General features: G+C 35.6%; 4 protein-coding genes and 1 pseudogene across 5 annotated transcripts; 3 read left to right on the top strand and 2 right to left on the bottom strand.

Moving 5' to 3' along the window:
- Window positions 1-3,657: 3,657 nt before the first annotated feature.
- On the bottom strand, window positions 3,658-4,098 carry LOC121781338. The gene has a single exon (XM_042179085.1). The coding sequence runs from the start codon at window positions 4,096-4,098 to the stop codon at window positions 3,658-3,660; it is 441 nt and encodes a 146-aa protein (XP_042035019.1).
- Window positions 4,099-7,066: 2,968 nt separating this feature from the next.
- Window positions 7,067-7,654, top strand: LOC121781337. Its single transcript, XM_042179084.1, has one exon. The coding sequence runs from the start codon at window positions 7,067-7,069 to the stop codon at window positions 7,652-7,654; it is 588 nt and encodes a 195-aa protein (XP_042035018.1).
- Window positions 7,655-9,067: 1,413 nt separating this feature from the next.
- LOC121781059 (histone acetyltransferase of the MYST family 1-like) lies at window positions 9,068-13,821 on the bottom strand. The gene is made up of 9 exons (XM_042178741.1): window positions 13,532-13,821; window positions 13,055-13,143; window positions 12,808-12,867; window positions 12,117-12,326; window positions 11,814-11,882; window positions 11,037-11,198; window positions 10,350-10,443; window positions 9,636-9,778; window positions 9,068-9,550 (listed from the first exon to the last, which is right to left on the bottom strand). The coding sequence occupies exons 1-9, from the start codon at window positions 13,818-13,820 to the stop codon at window positions 9,347-9,349; spliced, it is 1,320 nt and encodes a 439-aa protein (XP_042034675.1). The 5' UTR covers window position 13,821; the 3' UTR covers window positions 9,068-9,346.
- Window positions 13,822-14,925: 1,104 nt separating this feature from the next.
- Window positions 14,926-17,785, top strand: LOC121780969 (DNA-directed RNA polymerases II and IV subunit 5A-like). Of its 2 annotated transcripts, none has more exons than XM_042178636.1 (5): window positions 14,926-15,022; window positions 15,478-15,683; window positions 16,367-16,546; window positions 16,833-16,946; window positions 17,377-17,785. In XM_042178636.1, the coding sequence occupies exons 2-5, from the start codon at window positions 15,486-15,488 to the stop codon at window positions 17,500-17,502; spliced, it is 618 nt and encodes a 205-aa protein (XP_042034570.1). In that variant the 5' UTR covers window positions 14,926-15,022; window positions 15,478-15,485; the 3' UTR covers window positions 17,503-17,785. The 2 variants fall into 2 exon arrangements, with proteins under 2 accessions (XP_042034570.1, XP_042034571.1); XM_042178637.1 differs by having other exon boundaries at window positions 14,975-15,022; window positions 15,481-15,683.
- Window positions 17,786-19,218: 1,433 nt separating this feature from the next.
- On the top strand, window positions 19,219-20,446 carry LOC121782051 (annotated as a pseudogene).
- The last annotated feature ends 1,396 nt before the right edge of the window (window positions 20,447-21,842 follow it).

The raw sequence follows: 21,842 nt of genomic DNA, 5'->3' as shown, positions 1-21,842 counted from the left end.
GAACCACCGAACCATACCAAATTAGGGTTTTTTATCTAGTTTTTTATGGATGAGAGGCACAAATTTATAATTTATTTTCACCTTCATCATGTGCCTATTTTAATTCATCCGAAGGTAAATAAGTCATACAAACATGTTACAAAGATTTAAATTCATTCCAGTAGGTTTTTACTTCATTCCAGTAGGTTTTTACTTCATTCCAGTAGGATTATTACTTCATTCCAGTACGTAAATGCGGTTTCGCCGTCGCGTGTCGTTCTTTCTCTCTACAATATCTATCACCACCGCCACAACGCTGATATGATGTAATAAACACATGGAATAATGCAAAAAATTATTGGAATGAAGTATGTGAAGTCCTACTGGAATGAAGTAAAAACCTTATCCAATGAAGTAATAACGTTTCTGAATGAAGTAATAAACGCACTTGAATAAATTGCATTTTTAATGTAAATAAAGTAAAAACTCAGGTCAATGAATTCAAATGAAACATATGTTGAATCATTTCAAAACCTACTAGAAGAAAGTAAAAACATGTTGTAGTTTCAAGGTATTACGTACGGAATGAAGTAATAAATCTATACAATGAAGTAAAATGGGTTTGTAATGAAGACCGAAAAATTTACACAGCAGCACATCTCATCAAAAAAACTAGATCTAATGGCCCAGATTTGGTCTCTAGTTCGGTCTTTAAAATTGGTTCGACATTGATCACAACCCTATATATATATATATATATATATATATATATATATATAGGGTTGTTTTATATACCAAACTAATTTTAAACTCTAAACACCAAACACATCATTATAAAACAACGCAGAGTTCATTACAATTTTATTTGTAGTTCATTATAGGGAATTCAAAGATTTAAAAACAATGACATCGTCTAGCATAATATAAAGATCTGAAGTTCATTATAAGTTTGTTATTAGTTCATTATAAGTTCTATATATATATAGAGTCGTGATCATATGATAACCCCTAAATATCGTAATAACCCTATAACCAAATCTGGATCACACATATTTCTAATCATGCGGTTGAGATTCAAACTTAGATTTACTTCATAAAAAAAATGCGGGGGTAAAACTGTCATTTCTCTCATTTAATTTCTGAATTTTGCCAAATATCACGTAAAATGATAAAATGATAGGTTTATTGCATAGAACGATAGTTTTAAGATTCAAACTTAGATTTACTTCATAAAAAAAAGCGCAGGGGTAAAACTGTCATTTCCCTCATTTAATTTCTGAATTTCTCCAAATATCACGTAAAATGATAAAATGATAAAATGATAGGTTTATTGCATAGAATGATAGTTTTGCCGGATAGAATGATACTCTGAGTTGATAAAATGATACTTTTGACTGACTGATAAAATGATAGGTTTATTGCATAGAATGATAGTTTTGCCGGATAGAATGATACTCTGAGTTGATAAAATGATACTTTTAGCTTATAAATGTTAGGTTTACTGCATAAAATGATAGTTTTGCCGGATAGAATGATACTTTCAGCCGATAGAATGATAGTTTTGCCGGGTAGAATGATACTTTCAGCCGATAGAATGATAGGTATTTTTGGTGTATAAATGACATTTTTGTTTAATAAAATGATACTTTTACCTGATAAAATGATAATATAAGCGGATAAAATTACAGAAACCTTATAAAAATGATAGTTTTTCCGGATAGAATGATACTCTGAGTTGATAAAATGATACTTTTAGCTTATAAATGTTAGGTTTACTGAATAAAATGATAGTTTTGCCGGATAGAATGATACTTTCAGCCGATAGAATGATAGTTTTGCCGGGTAGAATGATACTTTCAGCCGATAGAATGATAGGTATTTTTGGTGTATAAAATGACATTTTTGTTTAATAAAATGATACTTTTACCTGATAAAATGATAATCTAAGCGGATAAAATGACAGTAACCTTATAAAAATGATACTCTGAGTTGATAAAATGATACGTTTACTGCTTTGTAGGTTTGTATATTATGTATTGTGCCGATTATATTAGGTTTATTGCATAGAATGATAGTTTTGCCGGATAGAATGATACTCTGAGTTGATAAAATGATACTTTTGACTGACTGATAAAATGATAAAATGATATGTGTTAGGTTTATTGCATAGAATGATAGTTTTGCCGGATAGAATGATACTCTGAGTTGATAAAATGATACTTTTGACTGACTGATAAAATGATAAAATGATAGGTTTATTGCATAGAATGATAGTTTTGCCGGATAGAATGATACTCTGAGTTGATAAAATGATACTTTTGACTGACTGATAAAATGATATATGTTAGGTTTATTGGATAGAATGATACTCTGAGTTGATAAAATGATACTTTTGACTGACTGATAAAATGAGCGAAATTCAGAAATTAAATGAGAAAAATTTGGATACGTAAATTTTAGCATGAGCGAAATGACATATTTACCCCGCGCGTTTTTTTATGAAGTAAATCTAAGTTCGAATCTAGACCACGTGATTTTAAAAATGTGTGGTCCAGATTTAGTTATAGGGTTATTACGGAAATTGGGGTTATCATTATAATGCACCCCTATATATATATATATATAGGACTGTGATCAAGTTCTATTTCATTTTTACTATTTTTGGCAAATGGACCTCACGTTTCGCTAATTCCCTTCACTCATATTTTATTATAAAATTAATATTTATATATATATATAGAGAGAGAGAGAGTTGTGATCAATGTCGAACCAATTTTAAAGACCGAACTAGAGACCAAATCTGGGCCATTAGATCTAGTTTTTTTGATGAGATGTGCTGTTGTGTAAATTTTTCGGTCTTCATTACAAGCCCATTTTACTTCATTGTATAGGTTTATTACTTCATTTCGTACGTAATACTTTGAAACTACAACATGTTTTTACTTTCTTCCACTAGGTTTTGAAATGATTCAACATATGTTTCATTTGAATTCATTGACCTGAATTTTTACTTTATTTACATTAAAAAATGCAATTTATTCAAGTGCGTTTATTACTTCATTCAGAAACGTTATTACTTCATTGGATAAGGTTTTTACTTCATTTCAGTAGGACTTCAAATGCTTCTACACATACTTCATTCCAATAATTTATTACATCATTCCATGTGTTTATTACACCATATCAGCGTTGTGGCGGTGGTGATAGATATTGTAGAGAGAAAGAAAGGCACGCGACTGCGAAACCGCATTTACGTACTGGAATGAAGTAATAATCCTACTGGAATGAAGTAAAAACATACTAGAATGAAGTAAAAACCTACTGGAATGAAATTACATCTTCGTAACATGTTAGTATGACTTATTTACCTTCGGGTGAATTAAAATAGGCTCGTGATGAAGGCGAAAATAATTGATAAATTTGTGTCTCTCATCCATAAAAAACTAGATCTAAAAACCCTAATTTGGTATGGTTCGGTGGTTCGGTCTTTAAGAGTGGATTTGTGAATAATGAGACTATATATATATATATATATATATATATATATAGGATAGTGATCAAGATACACATTTTAATGGAATAAATATTATTTATTTTAATTATAGAAAATATGCTGAGGGTATTTTAGGAAATTACATTATGAATTTAAACCTGCGTCTTACATGCTATCAAATTCATTCAAATCTGTGAATTCGGATCATCCAGCAGCTCCGCCAGCTTCTTCTCCTCCTCCTCGAACAGCGAGTGCCTCAGATCTGGATATTTATCATCATCGTCGTCGCCGACGCCGTAGAATTCTCGTATAGTTTCACATCTGCCGCTGATGTCTTTGCAGCAGCTGGCCGCGGATTTGCTGCTGTAGAGGACGATCTCCTTGCTCGGATCATTGTCGTCGATTTCGTCACCAGATTCGTGGTGGTGGTGGTGGAAAATGTGGTTGATCTTGGTGGTGATGGTGGCGATGGAGAAGCTCTTCTTCTTGGAGAGAAGCGTGAGCGATGTGAGCATGAGGAGCGCTCTCATGGCGTCGGTTTTGCTTCTGACGGCTATGCATTTGGCTTTGGTCATGCAACTCGCCATTGATATCAGCTGCTTCAACCTCGAACTTTTTTCCTTCATGGTTAATTACTCTGTGATCTCAACACTGACTTGCTAAAGGAGTGGTCACTATATATAGTTTTGTGTATGTAGTGAATTTCTTATGTAGAAGTTTAAGATAGAGCATTTGTTTTTATCTATGTATTAATGTCACAACTTTTTGTTGTTTCGATTTTGAAATATCTTTGTATTGTCTTTTATTGCTTGTCACTACCATGGTTTGAGCATTTTGTATCTTGCCAAAAATTAGGCGAACAATTATGTACACAATCAAATTCAGATTTCCAATTAAAATATACTAATTGTAATTATCTCAACACATCACTCTTAGCATGATTTTACTTCACTGTTGTTTACAAAACACATCACTCTTATTCTGATTTTACTTCACTCTTGTTTACAAAACACATCACTCTTATTCTGATTTTACTTCACTCTTGTTTACAAAACACGTCACTCTTGTTCTGATTTTACTTCACTCTTGTTTACAAAACACGTCACTCTTGTTCTGATTTTACTTCACTCTTGTTTACAAAACACGTCACTCTTATTCTGATTTTACTTCACTCTTGTTTACAAAACACGTCACTCTTATTCTGATTTTACTTCACTCTTGTTTACAAAACACGTCACTCTTATTCTGATTTTACTTCACTCTTGTTTACAAAACACGTCACTCTTATTCTGATTTTACTTCACTCTTGTTTACAAAACACGTCACTCTTATTCTGATTTTACTTCACTCTTGTTTACAAAACACGTCACTCTTATTCTGATTTTACTTCACTCTTGTTTACAAAACACGTCACTCTTATTCTGATTTTACTTCACTCTTATTTACAAAACACATCACTCTTATTCTGATTTTACTTCACTCTTGTTTACAAAACACATCACTCTTATTCTGATTTTACTTCACTCTTGTTTACAAAACACATCACTCTTATTCTGATTTTACTTCACTCTTGTTTACAAAACACATCACTCTTATTCTGATTTTACTTCACTCTTGTTTACAAAACACACTACTCTTATTCTGATTTTACTTCACTCTTGTTTACAAAACACATCTCTCTTATTCTGATTTTACTTCACTCTTGTTTACAAAACACATCACTGTTATTCTGATTTTACTTCACTCTTGTTTACAAAACACATCACTGTTATTCTGATTTTACTTCACTCTTGTTTACAAAACACATCACTCTTATTCTGATTTTACTTCACTCTTGTTTACAAAACACATCACTCTTATTCTGATTTTACTTCACTCTTGTTTACAAAACACATCACTCTTATTCTGATTTTACTTCACTCTTGTTTACAAAACACATCACTCTTATTCTGATTTTACTTCACTCTTGTTTACAAAACACATCACTCTTATTCTAACAAAATACATTACTATTACTGTTGTTAAGTGAATTGGAAATTAAAACTCATGATTTCCTCGGTGATAGTTGGATAAGTGAACTGGAAATTAGTAGTAGTACAACTGATTAAATTTGAATTGATAAGTTTGCTCAAATTTTGAGATGGTGGTTCATCATACATCATGAGTTGCTATCAACTGATATAGTCTTCGCCCAACTCTCTATCTCAATCACGCACACAGATAGGGAAGATCCCCCATTCACCATGGCTTCCCTCGCTTCCACGCTCTTCTTCTCCACCTCCCTCCCCACCTCCTCTGCCCCCTCCATCAGCTCCACCACCTGCTTCTCCACCTCCTCCGTCGACAGGATCCCCTCCTCATCCTCCACCGCCCTCACCGCTAGCTCCATGTACTCCACGAACACCACCCTGTTGAAGTGATGCTCCGCGTACATCGGCCACGCCGCCATCTGCTCCACAAACTTCACCACCATCCCCCTCCCCCATCCGCTCCACGAACCCCGCCGGCAGCAGCTCCTCCAAATCCGGCTCCGGCGGCTTCAGATACCGCCTGCTCCTCCGTCGGCGACGACCTTACCACCCATAAAAACCTCTCTCGCTCCTCTACAGCCCCACCGCCACCTCCCTCAACGAGAAGAAGAGAGTAGAGAAGAGAAGAAAATAGAAGAGCGGGAGAAATGATTTTCAGGAATGAGCGACTAGTTAGAGTTTAACCCTAATTTTATTTGTGCAATGACCATTATACCCCCGCCTTATTATTATGAAGTAAATTAGTGATAAGGGAACTAATTTCTCCTTTAAATTCAAAAATTACATGTATTAATAATAGCCCTTGATTTTCTTGATCTTGTGGCTATGATTTGTTCTCTAGTTATTTGGTTAAGGGGTGTTTGCCATAGATCACTACCATATATATATATATATATATATATATATAGGGGGCGTTATTCTCCTATTCATCCCTTAGATCCTTTATTCTTCTTAATATGGGCCGTTAGATCTCATTCATCAACGGTCCAGATGATCTGCATTATTACACTATAATGGTGCATTATTAGTCGGTGTGCATTATTCAACGGAAAATCTGCATTATTAAATGACACGTGGCACCAATCTAACCGTCGGATGACAAAATCGTGGGGCTGAGATTAAAAAAAACAAAGAACAAAAGATACAAAAAAGAGATGAATACATCCCTATATATATATATATATATTAATTTTATAATAAAATATGAGGAAAGCGAATTAGCGAAACGTGAGGTCCATTTGCCAAAAATAGTAAAAATGAAATAGAACTTTTAAAACGGACGAAAATAGCAAAACGAGACTTCTAATAAAGATTGGAGGAAAGAGGAAAGAGTACTTTTCAGTTACACACTGAAGTATATTTATATATTACACCCACTTTAGTATTTGTGTGACTGCTGACTTATATCAACATATATATGTAGGTATTTATTGACGCGTACATATTTAGCTACACTGATCTCCCTTTTCCACATAATTCCGTCCGTTTTCCTCCGATTTAGCAACTCCACCTCTCTCCCTCTCTCTACAATTCTTGATTTTAAGAAAAACCACAATCAAAACAAATGGGAATTATGAATTACAACGAAGAAACCATTTTCCACGATCAAAAAATCATCTTCCTCCCCATGTTTTGCCGCCTATCCATCAAAGACGTCAAGCTCAACACCATCCCCATCTCCGCCGCCGCCGCAGCCGATCCCACCTCCCCGAGAGTCAGCTGCATCGGCCAAGTCAAGCGCAACAGCCGCGTCTCCGGCTATCCCTCCTCCGCCACCACCATCTCCCACCACCACAAACACCCCAACAAGCCAAGAAAAACACACACTTTTCCACCAAAACCCGCCGCCGGCGGCCGGGAAAGTGTGAGCCGGAGCTGCCGGAGAGAATCAAGAAGGCCGGCGGCGAGGGGTAGCTTTGATCAAGAATTGTTTAGTGTTAAACCGGCGGCGGCGGCGTTGGATATTAGCAAGATGGATCCGCCGCTGCCGGTGGTGAAGAGGGCGGCGGCCGAGGCCGGGGAGGTGAATTTGTGGAAGAGAAGATTTGATGGGGTGAAAAGTAGTATGAGTATTCAACCCATCCGTTTGCCGGCTAAGGAATTTCGACCGTCGTCAGATGCGGCTGACGACGGTACGAGGTTTATGCAGTGAGGAGATGGATTTAAATTTAAAGGTTCAATTTATATATATTTAGTTATATAGTTTATAAATTAATTTGGAAATTTAGATGTATACGATCGATCAATGTATAACGGATCGAATAATTTAGATTGGTGATTTTGATGTAGATAACGGATCGAATAAATTTAAATAGAATGGTAGAATTTTTTTTTTCTTTATTCTTTTATTCTTTGTTCTTTTTCATTGCTTTTTTTAACAGAATGGTTTTTGACAATGATAGTCAGGGTATGTGTTTGGGTTCAAATTAAGGTTGTCCCACATTTTTGCAGAATATTGAGTACTTTATTCTCTCCCTTTTTTTGTATTTTATTTTGTTTAGTGTTTATTTTTCAATCAAGTAATCCAGTTAGTTAGAAATATTTGGTCTACAAACCTTATACTAATATTTGTTTTGTTTTAAATGTTTATTTGATTCTAATACTTGAGAGATTTTATTATTGACGACGTTGTTAATTTTTAAATAAGCGTTCGTCTATTTTCTATATAACTCTAAATTTAAATGAATAAAGTAACAATTTATAGTACCGTAGAATTTAATTATTAAATTAATTATATAACAAAACAAATAAGCCTACTGCAAATATATGTGTGTATAGTTCGCCGCAAACATAGAAATTTGTTGATGGTTTTAGTTCTTGTGTCCTCATCCAATTTCGATCTCTCTTCATTTTTCAATACGAATTTATTTCTGCCATTAATAACTGTTCTTGCAGATATGTTCGAACAAAGTAGTGAGCCAAATTTTAATTAAATAAAAGGTCAAAATGATTGGAGTAAAGTTAGGTCAAAATGATTGGAGTAACTAGCATAATCCATCATCATCACGTGACATAATGTTTTTCTACCAAAAATTGTATTCTAATCTACCAAACAATAGCTCGTCCAATTTAGCAGTCAGCGACTTCGTGTTCAAAATGTGGTGAAAACACAAAAGAATATATTCAATTGAATTAAAATTCAAATTAAGGTAAAGGTTGTTTTCTGTTTCCACCCACGGCTGTCACGTAGCTCGACTTTACATTTGATGGAAATTAGATTTGATTTGTTCCGCAATTTCTGAAATTGATAATTATGTTACAAGTTTTTTTTAATATAGTGTCCACTTCAATCATATGAAGTGTGAATAACGCAACTCGAATCGAGTCCAAGTCTTCTAAAGGTCCAAACTACACACCTTTTCCGATAGAGACGGTGAGGAGAAAATTCTTGACCACTGACATAACACTGAAAACACAATATTGTATTGTAAATACTTTAGCCGTACTCATTAAAACAATTGGGTTGTGTAAAGAAAATAAGCCCGTAATGTGTGGGACGACCTAAAAAAAACCACATTAATCGGGACAAAGGGAGAAAAAACTAAACAGATAAAGGGGACAAACATAAAGCTAAAGATGATATATATAGAGATAGGGGTGCGTTAGGTGACATCAGTGACAACTTGACAACAACGTAACATGCAATCTAAGTTTTAAGTAAATATGTCAACTTCTAAGTTTGAGTTCTAAGTTTAAGAAAGATACATACACACTCTCATACATTGTTATATATAGGAGATTTGACGAATTCGAGTGAGAAATAGCTAGTAGGTTATAACGAAGGTGGAGTTGTATATACAAAAGGGGGAAAATGGAGATTAGTTCATCTAGATTTGAGATGAGATCAGTTCTGCTCTTTATAAGGGGTCCAGATCAACTTACTGCTTTCGACATCAGGACCGCCTCGGCCTGCAGCTTTGAGATGGCGGTCTAGGACCTTTGGGTCTGCACATATCACATGCTGCCCCTTCCGGTACTGGATCAACTCTAAGCTCTGAAGGGTAGTCAAGATATCCTCTGCCTTGATGGCCGTCATGTCACTGAGCTCCTGGATAAGCAATGAGAAGGAGGAAGTAAGGACAAAGGGAAGAATTGATGTAGAACTCAATAGACAATAGCTAATTGATCGCAACCTTGATGGAGATATTGCCTTTGTGTTTTTTCAGTATATCTAGAAGAACCCGTGTCCAGTATCCTCGATAGCTCAATAGGCCCAGGTCTGAGAGGGGTCGTTCCGGTGTTCCAACTTTGGCTTCCTTCTTTGAAAGTTCATAAGCTGCACCAGAACGTTGCAGTTAGTTAAGCAAATCCCTATCGATAAATCTAATCAGTATAAGTTAGGAAGTTAAACAAAAGGAATATACAAATGTCAAATTTTCCTCGAAACAACTTTTCATGTCTAACAGAAATGTCCTCAGAATTCTAAGACGAACAGTGAGGCAATTACTTCTGCTTATATAAACGTATGCGCAATTCAGTCTTACATTATACTTCCTCCGTCCCAATATAAGTAGCCTGCTTGAATTGGGCACATAGATTAAGAAAGTTGTGTTTTGTGTTTAAAGTGATAGGATCTACTAAGTTGACTAACTTTTTGTGTGTAAAAAGCTTCTACTTTTAGAACTCCTTAATCAAGAAAACACAATGAAATGTTCATAAGTCACACTGCGTGATCAGCAGGTTTGAGTGCATATAAGACATAATAAAGCATAATAGTTGGTCTAAAAATTTACAAGAAAACAGGATTCGATTTCATTTATTTGCATTTAAGTTTCACTTCTTCACCATATTCATAAAAGTGATTAAAGTCTATAGAAATTAAGCATGAGGATGAATAATGAGCTTACAAAATGCAATCAGGAACTTCCCATAGCCTTTTCTTTGATAAGGAGGAAGAGTGAGTATACAAGCTAAATTGTAAGACTCCTCTGATTGCTTCTCCTGTACATCAAGTAATGAAAGTATTATATGGAAGTTAAATATCATTTCTGAAAAAAACATGCAAAATCTTATCCTTCAAACTCTGGAATAAGCCATTAGGTATACTACGTGTAAGTACGAGAAGAGGTCAATTTACAGGAATGCTATTATGTGACAAAGACGGTGACCTAAATGGCTAGTGGAAAAAAGCGTATGATGATACAACTGTGGTTTCTCAATTAAAAGCGAAGAACTTATGAATATTCTTGTATCTTGTTTCTGTGATTAATTGATTCAGTTAACTTCTCGTTATTGTTTAGATAGTAGCACCTTTCATTATATTCTTTAGATAGTAATCTAGAATCAAACAATGGGCCAATTATGTGGTCTATGTCCACATCCTAGAGTTAGGATTTATCAAATTATAGAATGAAGTAGAAGTTGCCTAACATGGTAGATTTGCCATTTCAATACTATCTAATATTGCCTTTCAGTAGAACGAGTATTTATTGTATATCCCTTTACTCAATCAGAACTCATCTGTCGTGAACAATGATAATGGATGACAAAAGTGAGCAAGATTAACTTGGTAATTTTCTAGGGGGAAAATTTACCTTGGAGAAGTAGCCCACCATGTGGCATCCCCGATCATCACATTCACATAGCACATAAAATAAAAATAGGTCTACATCATAGTACAGGGTCTTGTGATCAAGAAACAACTTGGCCAGATAACAAAGGTTCTGCCCGTAAATTTTGTTCTTTTTGCCGTCAACCTGTTTTAGCAATTCAAAAATTAGATTCTGGTTTTCTTATTAACAACTCTACCAAATTTGGAATCTGGACATTTGGACAAACAGAAAATGTAAGACAACTGCACATACTAAGTACACGGTGCGAGCCAAGCTTAATATTGAAAAATAAAATTTCCATGTAAACCACATTCACGTAAAAGATGAGGGCTATACCAGTAACCGCCTCGATCAAATCTCCATTTGATTTCCAAATAAGACCATTCGAAAAAATGATCCTTAGAAAAGAAATATATAGAGGAACATTTGGAACAAAAGTCCTTTTAATCTTAATAAGGGCATCTAATTTATATGAACCAACATGAGTGACATCCAGGTTTTTAAGGGAAATTTGTTCATATGATGTTTCATCTTGTTGCATAGAAAGTCTGAACACAATAAAGGGAAGAAATTATGAGAGAGTTTTTAAGACACTGAATTTAAGAGCAACAATTATTCCTTAAGGGAAGAAAAACAAGTGTTTTTCAATTTCTCTATTCATGCCAAAAACTTTTCATGTGCTTAATAATAGGGCTTTTCATAGTTGATAATTGTTTCTTCATGCTTCAGAGTTGAGTTCTAGAGTTATGCAATACATACCTCAAACATTGACAAAGTCTTGTCCCGATATATTTCATCACCAGGGGGATGCTTAAGGTCACATTTCTTCTGCAAATACAAATATGAAATGTAGTAACTACAGGAAAATCTTTATTTAAGAAACAACAGAAGTATCTCCTTTTACAGCCTAGTATTTAGAATATTTATCATAAACATAATCAAATGCTCAAGTAGCTGGCACAATTGCAAAACTAAAGGATTTCTACTGGATCACTGGAGTTAATTCAAAATAAAATAAACAAGTGGACAAGGATAAATGAACAGCTGAGAAAGGAAGCTTACCATATGCCTTTGAAGCTGTTCTTTGCGCTTCATGAAATTCAGGCAAAATTCACAGAAGAATAGCTTTGTACATTCATTGTATTCAGGTGGAAATGGGGAAAAGTACCAAGTCTCAATTTCATATTTTCCAAGTTCAATTGTTGCAATATTTTTCACTTTGGTAAACTCTTCATGTTCTCGCAAGCTAGCAGCATCAAGCTCCTCGTGGCCCTATTTTAACCACAAGCTCTTAGGAATCCAAACAAAAAATGAGGAAACTTGAGGAAACAAAGTGTGAAAAACTTCAATCTGTTAGAGGATATGATATTCCAACTCATTTGAATGAGTGAACTTGCCCAGCATATACCAAAGCAGTTAGTTGACATAAACTTGATTGGACTATCATTGTTAGCCATTTCATAGGACACCACTGAGAAATTATACATTACTAGCTTTCTGCCGGAGAAGAAGTAAACCAACAAGAATCACACCAAGACATGATGCCCATGGGTCCATACAAGCATAATCTAAACCCACACTGATGGTACAACTGCTTGTCAAGATGTGTATTTTCAAACACCGTAAAAGTAACAATGGCTCCATGATAAGGAACCAATAGGTCTATGATGAATGACAATACATATGGAAAAAAAAAACCACAAAACTGTCATACATATATTGCTAAGTGATTAACAAAAGTATTTAAAAATACCTCTATATGAGTTTCATCAATCTTGCGCTTCTGATGGCGCGTCATTTTCAAGCCTGTGACCTGAGATATTTTCAGGTGAGTACATTCACGATGAAGAAATTTCAGTGTCATCGACTACGTCAGTACTACAACCACCTTAAAAGAAGAGAGTTCTGATCCCTATGAATCTGAATTTGAACTAAAGCTTGAGTCTTTCATCTACAATTATCTTAAGCGTGGAAAGCAAAAGGTATGAGCAGTATATTACCTTGTCCTCAACTTTGTCATCCACATCAGTTTCTACAGAGCCGAGATCAAGTTGATCGAGGTGTACCCATTCATCAAGCCTGCGGTTGACTGCCCAACAAAATGAAGAAGTGCACAGCATAAATAAGACTGAATCATACAGACATACAGTTTCGGCCGAAGCTTGAGTAACAACAAAAAATCTTTTATTGTTGAAAAATCAAATATAATCAGCGTGATACAATGAGGAATGTGAATGCCTGAAAAAAGAACTGAATAGGCTAAAAACACAGGAATTGAAATTGCATAGATTGTTCATCAAGTTCAATTCCAGTAATTCAACACTGTGCATACAAATAACCATCAGCAAATGCCACAATAAGTCAGCAGCAAACAATATATCTGAAACATAATTCCTCAGTGAAAAATTACTGGTTAATTCGAAATTCTTAACATAGCAATAATTTTTTAATTATATTAATATATAAAAAAATCTTACATTCAGTGTAGTGAACATAGTACTCATAATAGTTGGATCCGCCGGAGAAATGCTTGCGGCGCTCGATAACCTTCACAGGATGGTACTTTCCGTCACGCCACCGGCAATTGACGCGCGTACCGACCTCCAAGGGCAGAATCGTCAATTTCCTCCTCCGATATGCGTCGAACTCCGGCTGAGAACCGTTGGACTCTGGCGCCGGAGGATCAGTGGACATATCATCGACGGCCGCTGCGGCGGCGCCGTGGCCGTTGACGGTGGTGGAATTTGTGTTGTCAATTGAAACCATTTTTAACCGATTACCCAAAATTGCAGGTTGGGAAAAGTATTAAAGCATTTGAGTTTTTTATATTTCAATCTCACCCCCTTAACTTCTTAAAATTCTAACTTCATCCCCTCTTTTTAAGTATTTTTGTACTTCGATACCAACGGGTCGTTACGTGCGCAGTTGGCAGCGCAGAGTTGTAGTAACTTTGAGGTGACGGGTTCAAACTCTGTCACCCGCTGAGAGACATTTGGCCTTTATCGACAAACCCGATCAAACAGAATTAGTCGGATTCCGCCAAAAAAGAATTCGGTACACCTATGATCAAATAAAAAAAACGAACTAATAAAAACCTCAATCACAAAAATTAACAACTTAAAGTAAATAAATTGACAATATTAATAAATAAAAATATTCAAAATGTACATAGTAATCTAATGAGTTTTAATTTACAAAATATAATTGATAAAAGTGTTACTTCCTCCATCTCATTTATATTATAAAAATTAACAACTTAAGTCATATTTCCGTCCCATTTATATTAATTAAAAACTTAAGTCATATTTTACTTTTATCATAAATGATAAGTAGATCCATATTCCATTAACTCACTTCACTCATATTTTATTATAAAAATTAATATAAAAAAATAAATTTCGTATTCCACTCACTTTTCCAATTAACAATTATTTATATTTCTTAAAACATGTGTCCATACCGACATGCTTACACTTAACCCGAACTTAGATCGAAAAAACTCAATTTGTAAAACTAAAAATAAAAGAGTAAATGTCAATTTTGCTCCTAAACATATGACCAAAATATGAATTTGATCCAAAACATTTACTTTTAAAAAAATGTTTATAACAAATGAAATCATTGTCGACATTTTCATTTGTTATTAACCTTTGTTTCAAAAAATGAATGTTTTGAACCAAATTCATATTTTGATCATGTATTTAGGACCAAAATTGACTTTTACTCTTTATAAAACAGAACCTTTAACGTAGAAATATCGCACCATAAGGATTTCGTTTTGGAAAGTGCGTAGCAAAATATAGGGTCGTGATGTAATATAATCAAGTAAAGAGGTGGTTTTATAATTATATAGTTGTGTTCTGTGAGAAGCTGTGTCTGCATATAAATTCAGCCTCTCTCAATCCTTTGTGTGCCGCTCCCGCTCTTTCGCGCACATTCTACACAGCTAAAACACTCGTTAAGCTCAGGTTATTTTTCTAGTTATATTCTTATCATCCAATTTAAAGATCGTTTTTTTCTGCTTATACGCTGATCTTAGCTGAATCGGTAAGGGTTCCACATTTAGGCGGAGTGAAGGATTAATTCATGGAGATAGAGAGATAGAGAGGGGATTAAGAAACTCAGAAATTGATATGATTTAATTTGATTATTTATCCTTTGCTGATCAATCTGTAGCTGTTAAGCCATTGAGTGAAAAAATAGCATTACTTGATTAAACTGGAGTTTAGGCAATTAGTTTTCTTTTTGTAGCTATTGACAGTGGATGGAAACACTTATCTGGTTAAAGATTGTATTTTTAGGTGATTAAATGGATATAATGTGTGTGTGTGTGTGTGTTGCTAGAGTAGGAAGTAGTAGTTGTCAAAATGTCTTACATTGTCTTTAAGTTTTGTTCATTTTCTTTTTGTTTCTTTGGCTAAAGTAGGCAAGATGGTTTTGTTGGAAGAGGAAATTACCCGGCTTTTCAGAATCCGGAAGACAGTGATGCAGATGTTGAAGGATAGAGGTTACATGGTGGGAGATTTTGAGATTGAAATGACAAAGTATGAGTTCGTTCAGAAATATGGCGAGAATATGAAGAGAGAGGACCTCGTTATTAATAAAGGCTTCCGTAATAGCTCTGAACAGGTGTGGTTCCGTTCATGTAGAATATGTTTGCAATGTGTGGCCTTGAAAATGGGTATTATCTGAAATCAGTGGAAATATTTTATCTTGTTTCTCTGCATACAAGATGTATGATTGTGTAGCTGGTGTTGTGTTTGGTGGAACAATGTCAGAAAAGAATAATGTCATTGAGGTGATGAATTAAGGTATCTCGTCTGTGAGATATGTAGAAGAGCTTATGTTAGAATTGAGGCTGATGAATCAGTTTCTTATTGTGTTTTAATTGCACTGGTTTGCATGCTTAAAATTTGTTCATTTACGATGTCTTATAGGTTACACGATCAATCTAGCAAAGAACAACCACTGTTTTAACTTTAATTTTAAAGATGTTTGTCCCATAGTAAGAAAGTAGTAGTACCAATTTGTGTAACTGACATCGCATTTTTTAATCAATTTTATCTTCCTCTGATATCCAGTAGAAATGCTCGATTCTTTTCTGTTACGTAGTTGCCTATCAGTAAAAAATGAAGTTTTATAATGACAGAGATATTTTTGTTCTAAACAATGGTACTAAGTTCAGATCTTTCTATATATATCGTTTTTAAATTAGTCAAACTATAATGCATTTTGTGAGCATTTTTCTGAATTGTTGAAAATAACCGATATAGCACCTAATAACCATTTTTTTCTTGTCTGCTTATTTCCAGATATACGTCTTCTTTCCCGAGGAACAGAAAGTTGGTGTGAAGACAATGAAGACCTACACTAATCGAATGAAAGAAGAAGGTGTTCATCGGGCAATCTTAGTGGTCCAGCAAAATTTAACACCGTTTGCAAGGACCTGCGTTAGTGAAATATCAACTAAATTTCACTTAGAAGTCTTCCAGGTTATTGTTGGGGCTCTCATTTCATTTATTTCCTATATTTCTTCACTACTAATAAATTTTATCTTATTAGGACATAGATTCATTTTCTGTTTAACATGCTATATGGTCTCAAGAACTCTTAAATTTTATGAGGCATCGCTTTCATCACTATGTAATATGGTATTATTGATATTCGCCATTTTATGCTTCTAATATTTTTGCGGTGTTTTTGAAAGTTACTTACAAGTGAGCCTCATTTACAGTTGTATTTCGAGGGAATTCATGTTTTCTTGCTGCAATAGTGCAGGAAGCTGAGTTGTTAGTTAACATAAAAGAACATGTTCTAGTTCCCGAGCATCAGCTGCTTACGGCTGAAGAAAAGAAGACGTTGCTGGAGAGGTACACCGTGAAAGAAACACAGGTTAGTTTCCATTTTCCAATAATCAATGCCATCTAAATATGCACAGCTAAGTGATTTCTGTAGCATCGAATATTTGCACAGTGGAAATCTACTATAGCACAGAAGCAGTTATTTTCTCTTGTACACTGCTTGACTTCTATCGTGTCGAGTACATTTTCACCATTTCATGTGCCGTTTTTGTTGAATTTAGCTTTTTCTGATTAGTCAGTGTCGATTTATGCTGCATTTGGGTTGCTTTTGGACCAGCACTATCTCTGGATCTCTTTTTAGCTTATAATTTTGAAATCTGACGCCCAGAATTTTTTTTTGTGCTGATTCATATCCGCCTTTCACTTTACTCGAACCTTTTCCTATACAGCATTCTAAAAATTGTTTTGTGTCGAGTAGACCTAAGAAATGAGTATATTTTCTTGATGCTTTCCGTTGGCAGCTCCCTCGTATCCAGATAACTGACCCGATTGCAAGATACTATGGGCTCAAGCGAGGGCAGGTTGTGAAGATCATACGACCGAGTGAAACTGCTGGACGTTATATCACCTACCGATACGTTGTTTGAATCATGGGAAGCTCTGTACCTGCTGATCTTGTCGATGACAGCAGCAGATGACAATAAGGCACAAAGCAGTCGAGAAAACACAAGGCCGCAAGCCTGCAACACAGCTCCCAACTGGAAATATAATCTTTTTGGTGGTGTAATTGAACTCTCTAAAAACATCTTGTGAGTGTAACTTTAGCTATTTTTGCAACTTCATAATTTCATAGATTTTGTGATTGTGAAGACATGACCTGTATGACTGTTCTTGTGCCATTTTTTGTTAAGAAAATATTTAACTGTATAAGTTTTGTGTTGAAAAGAAAAAAGAAGATTGAAAGTGAGTTGGATTTCCATCATGATATATAAGTGATAATAAAAGTGTTGTTTGCACTTTGCACTAAGTCCAATTTTGGTTAATCTTGATTATTTAAATGTATTTTCTTGTGAACGTTTATGGTAATAAGCGCTTTTAATCATGACCCACCAATACAAACAAGATATTTGAGTTTTGGGAGTTTTAGAGATCATCAAAATGTCTTATACTCTTATTATTACAAAAAACACATATCAATTTTGTTATCTAGAAATTTCAAACTCTAAAAGTTAAAATATATAGCTCCTACCAAAATAAATTTATGCATATTTTCCTAGCCTCTAATTAATAGATTAGGGGTTTGAGACTTCGAGCCACCACAACCATCTGAATAAATAAAAAATATACAGATCTTCTTTGAAAAATATTTAAGTATATAAAAAAGCTCCTCTTGTATTTTGTATTTTAGGATAATCTCCACATTATTATGTTTCCTATATGACTCTTAAACAATAAAAAGAATTTAGCAAAAGATCTTATCCAATATCCATCAGCAAATTCGGTCATAAACTTCCATTATTTCTTGTATTTTAATGAAGCCTATACTATCATTGGTGCACAACTATGTAATCCAACATTACACATTGAAGATTTATCAACAAGTCCAAAAGTCATGTATGTTTCACTATTCTACACTACTTATTACATTAATATAAAGATACTTACTATAAAACAATTTTGTTATATAATAAGCTCTAATATGCTTTTATTACTATGGTGAGGCTTAGAGAAATGGTGTAATCATTTAGTAACTTGAATTGTAAATCCCATGCTACAAAATTGAACTGAATTCCAAGAAGTCAAAAGATAAAATACAAAAATTACGAAAGGTGGGCACATGACACCAAAATAATGAAAAGATTTTTAAGTATAAGCGTAATTCAGTTGGTAAGACGTTCTTCTCTCCAATATTCACTGTGCATGAATATAAATGAACAAATTCTGCTCATATTCAAATGAAACTTGGGATTATAACTTAATGCACTAAGAAAATATGGAGTAGTACTAATTAAAGTTCAGGACATTCTAAATCCTTTTGTTTTAACTTGAGATTTCATGAATTTTGGGAAAGATAAAAATACTCAATCCTATATTATCAATATAATTTCATAAAATTGGCAAATTCTTAGAATTAGCATCATATAATGTTTCAAAATCTTGATAGGATATGAAGCATGATTTGGTTATGAAAATGTGGGAGACGGCAGAAGCACACTATAGAGAGATGCATGTGCTACTAAAATGGACCACTTAGTGGGACAAACCGCGTTTCTCTTTTCTTAGATATCAAATTTCAACTGTTGGAAATCGCACTTTTGATCCAATTGTGTGCTCTGTAGCGCCTATAAATAGCCTACAATTCCATGCAATTCTCATCAACCGTTTTCATGCCATTCAAAATGGCTTCAAATAGAGTGTTTAATGTTGTTTTCTTTGTGTTGTTGGGTGTAGCCTTATGCTCTGCTTCTAGGACGCTTACTAGCTAAGAGCCGAGCGGTTATGGTGGCGCTGGTGGTGGAGGGCATGGTGGAGGGGGGGATCGGGTGGGGCCGTGGCAGATGCTAGCGGGGGGAGGGAGTGGTGTTGGAGGTGGGGCTGGATATGGCAGCGGTGGGGAGCATGGTGGGGGTGGCGGTGGGGCGGGCAATGGTGGTGGTGGAGGAGGTGGTTATGCTGGTGGTGGTGAGCATGGGGTTGGTTATGGGAGTGGGGGTGGTTAGGGAGGAGGTGGGGGTTCTGGTGGTGGTGTGAATGGAGGAGGTGGAGGGTGGAGGTGGTGGTAGTGCCGGTGGGGGGCATGCGGGTGGGTATGGTGGTGGTGAAAGTGGAGGTGTTGGGGGTGGATATTCCGCGGATGGAGGGTATGGCGGTGGGAGTGGACATGGTGGAGGAGGGGCCGCTGAAGGAGCGGGTGCGGGTGGTTATGGGAGTGGTGGAGGTGGAGGTGGAGGTGGAGGTGGAGGTGGGGGTGGGGGTGGGGGTGGGGGGGCTCATGGTTGGGGTTATGGGGGTGGGGAAGGAGGGGGGCTGGTGGGGGCGGGGGATATGCTGGAGGGGGAGCAGGGGGATATGGTAGTGGGGGAGGTGCGGGTGCAGGTGGTGGATGAGCTCATGGAGGAGCGTACGGAGGTGGTGGTGAAGGAGGTGGAATTGGCGGGGGCAGTGGATATGTTGGTGGACCGGGGTCGGCTGTGGGAGGGGGTGGGCATGGAGGTGGGTCTGGGGTCGGTGGGGGTTATGCGGGTGGGGAAGGGTCGATTGCGGGAGGTGGTGGGCATGGGGGTGGTGGTGGTGCTGGAGGAGGTTATGCCGGTGGTGGCGAGCATCCAGGTGGATATGGTGGAGGCTCTGGTAGCGGCGAAGGTGGCGGTCACGGTGGCTATGCCCCTTAGAAGTGTATTTTGGATCAAGTCGTCACAGATTATCCAAAGATGCAAAATTATGATTATTTGATGTTATTTTAAAAATTGGAAAAGAAATGTGATTGTATGGTATACGCTGCTTATCAAATATATGATACGGTGATGTGCCTTTAAAGATGTATTATGTTAGTGTCAAGTATTAATGAATCAAATGTTTTCTTAAATCATACTTTAATCATATCTTTACACAATTATTTTTTCTTTTATCTTAGTGTATTGTACATGGTGAACAACTGAACATGGTGACAATTTTCATAATCTTATTGTTCCTTTCGGGACATTCAAACAGTAAAACATTTTTTTTATAAAAGATTGGTCAAAATTCAAATTCCCACGATATTTATTGCCCTTATAAAACATGAATTTTACTTCACTAGATTGACGCATAACTTAATGAAAAATAATAAAGCATGTGTGTCACGACCCTTTCAATGCCACTCCAATAACATACTTATAAATAAAAAAAAATGGTAAATTGCCTAAAAAGTCACAAACTTTGGAGAAAGTTTAGTTTTTCCCACAAACTATAAAAGTTGCGCCTAAAGTCATGAACTCTATTGGATCGTGCAAATTTCCTAAACTACCCGACCTGACGACATATTTCCGTTAAAAACTTATCCAACGTAGCATGCTGGAGGTGTGACTTGGCAAAATTTATGAACTCAGGTAAATAACCTCTTTTTGGTTGATTTCGAAAGCGCAACCCCAATTCATCGATGGAAAACTTAAATGACAAGAGTGAAATAGTCGACAAACGGTTTAGGGATAAAATCGGCAACATGTAAAGAAGATTTAGTAAAAAAAGCATAAAATGACTTCGTTTTGTACCCAGTCTGAAATTTTGTCAAGTCACGCCTACGGCATGCCACGTGAGATAAGTTTTTAACGGAAATATGTCGTTAGGTCGGGTAGTTTGGGAAATTTGCATAATCTGATAAAGTTCGTGATATTAGGTGCAACTTTATAATTCGAGAAAAAAATAAAACTTTTCCCAAAGTTGATGACTTTTTAGGCAATTTGCCCCGAAAAGAAATTGGCACACAGTGCTTAGTTTGGTTGGCCAGTTGGACTGGTCATGTCATGCAACATAAATTATCTTGAATCTGATTGATTAAATTTACAAATTTACCCTTTAATATCTATGATCCCATTGCTCAAGAGACAATAGACATACTGCAATTTGTTGTTTGCTCACACATTCTTTGTTCAATGCAACCAAAATTGCTTCTTTCAAAACAATGACAAAAGACAACTTCCCACAAAGTGCTCCCAAATCGGGTTAAGAACTTTTGCAAAATAGAACCATATAGCTGATAAATTCATGATTATTTTTACCAAAACTCACACGGGACCCACCTACCAAAGTCACTCTTATTATTTTAGCATAGAGTATAGCCAAGTAATTTTGTATCGATCCATTTTTTTGCTAAAATCGAATTGAATAAAAAATCAAATCAAATTAAATTAAAGAAAAATCGAATATACGAACAAATTGATTCGAATAGCCAAAAGTTTGAAAAAATTACAAATGGGTGGATTCAAATTTATAGAGCATGTGAGTCAAT

This window comes from Salvia splendens, chromosome 20 (genome assembly GCF_004379255.2).
Source record: "Salvia splendens isolate huo1 chromosome 20, SspV2, whole genome shotgun sequence".
NCBI classification, from domain to species: Eukaryota; Viridiplantae; Streptophyta; class Magnoliopsida; order Lamiales; family Lamiaceae; genus Salvia; species Salvia splendens.
Note: the sequence above shows the minus strand (reverse complement) of the source record. Positions and strands in the feature narration are given on the sequence as shown.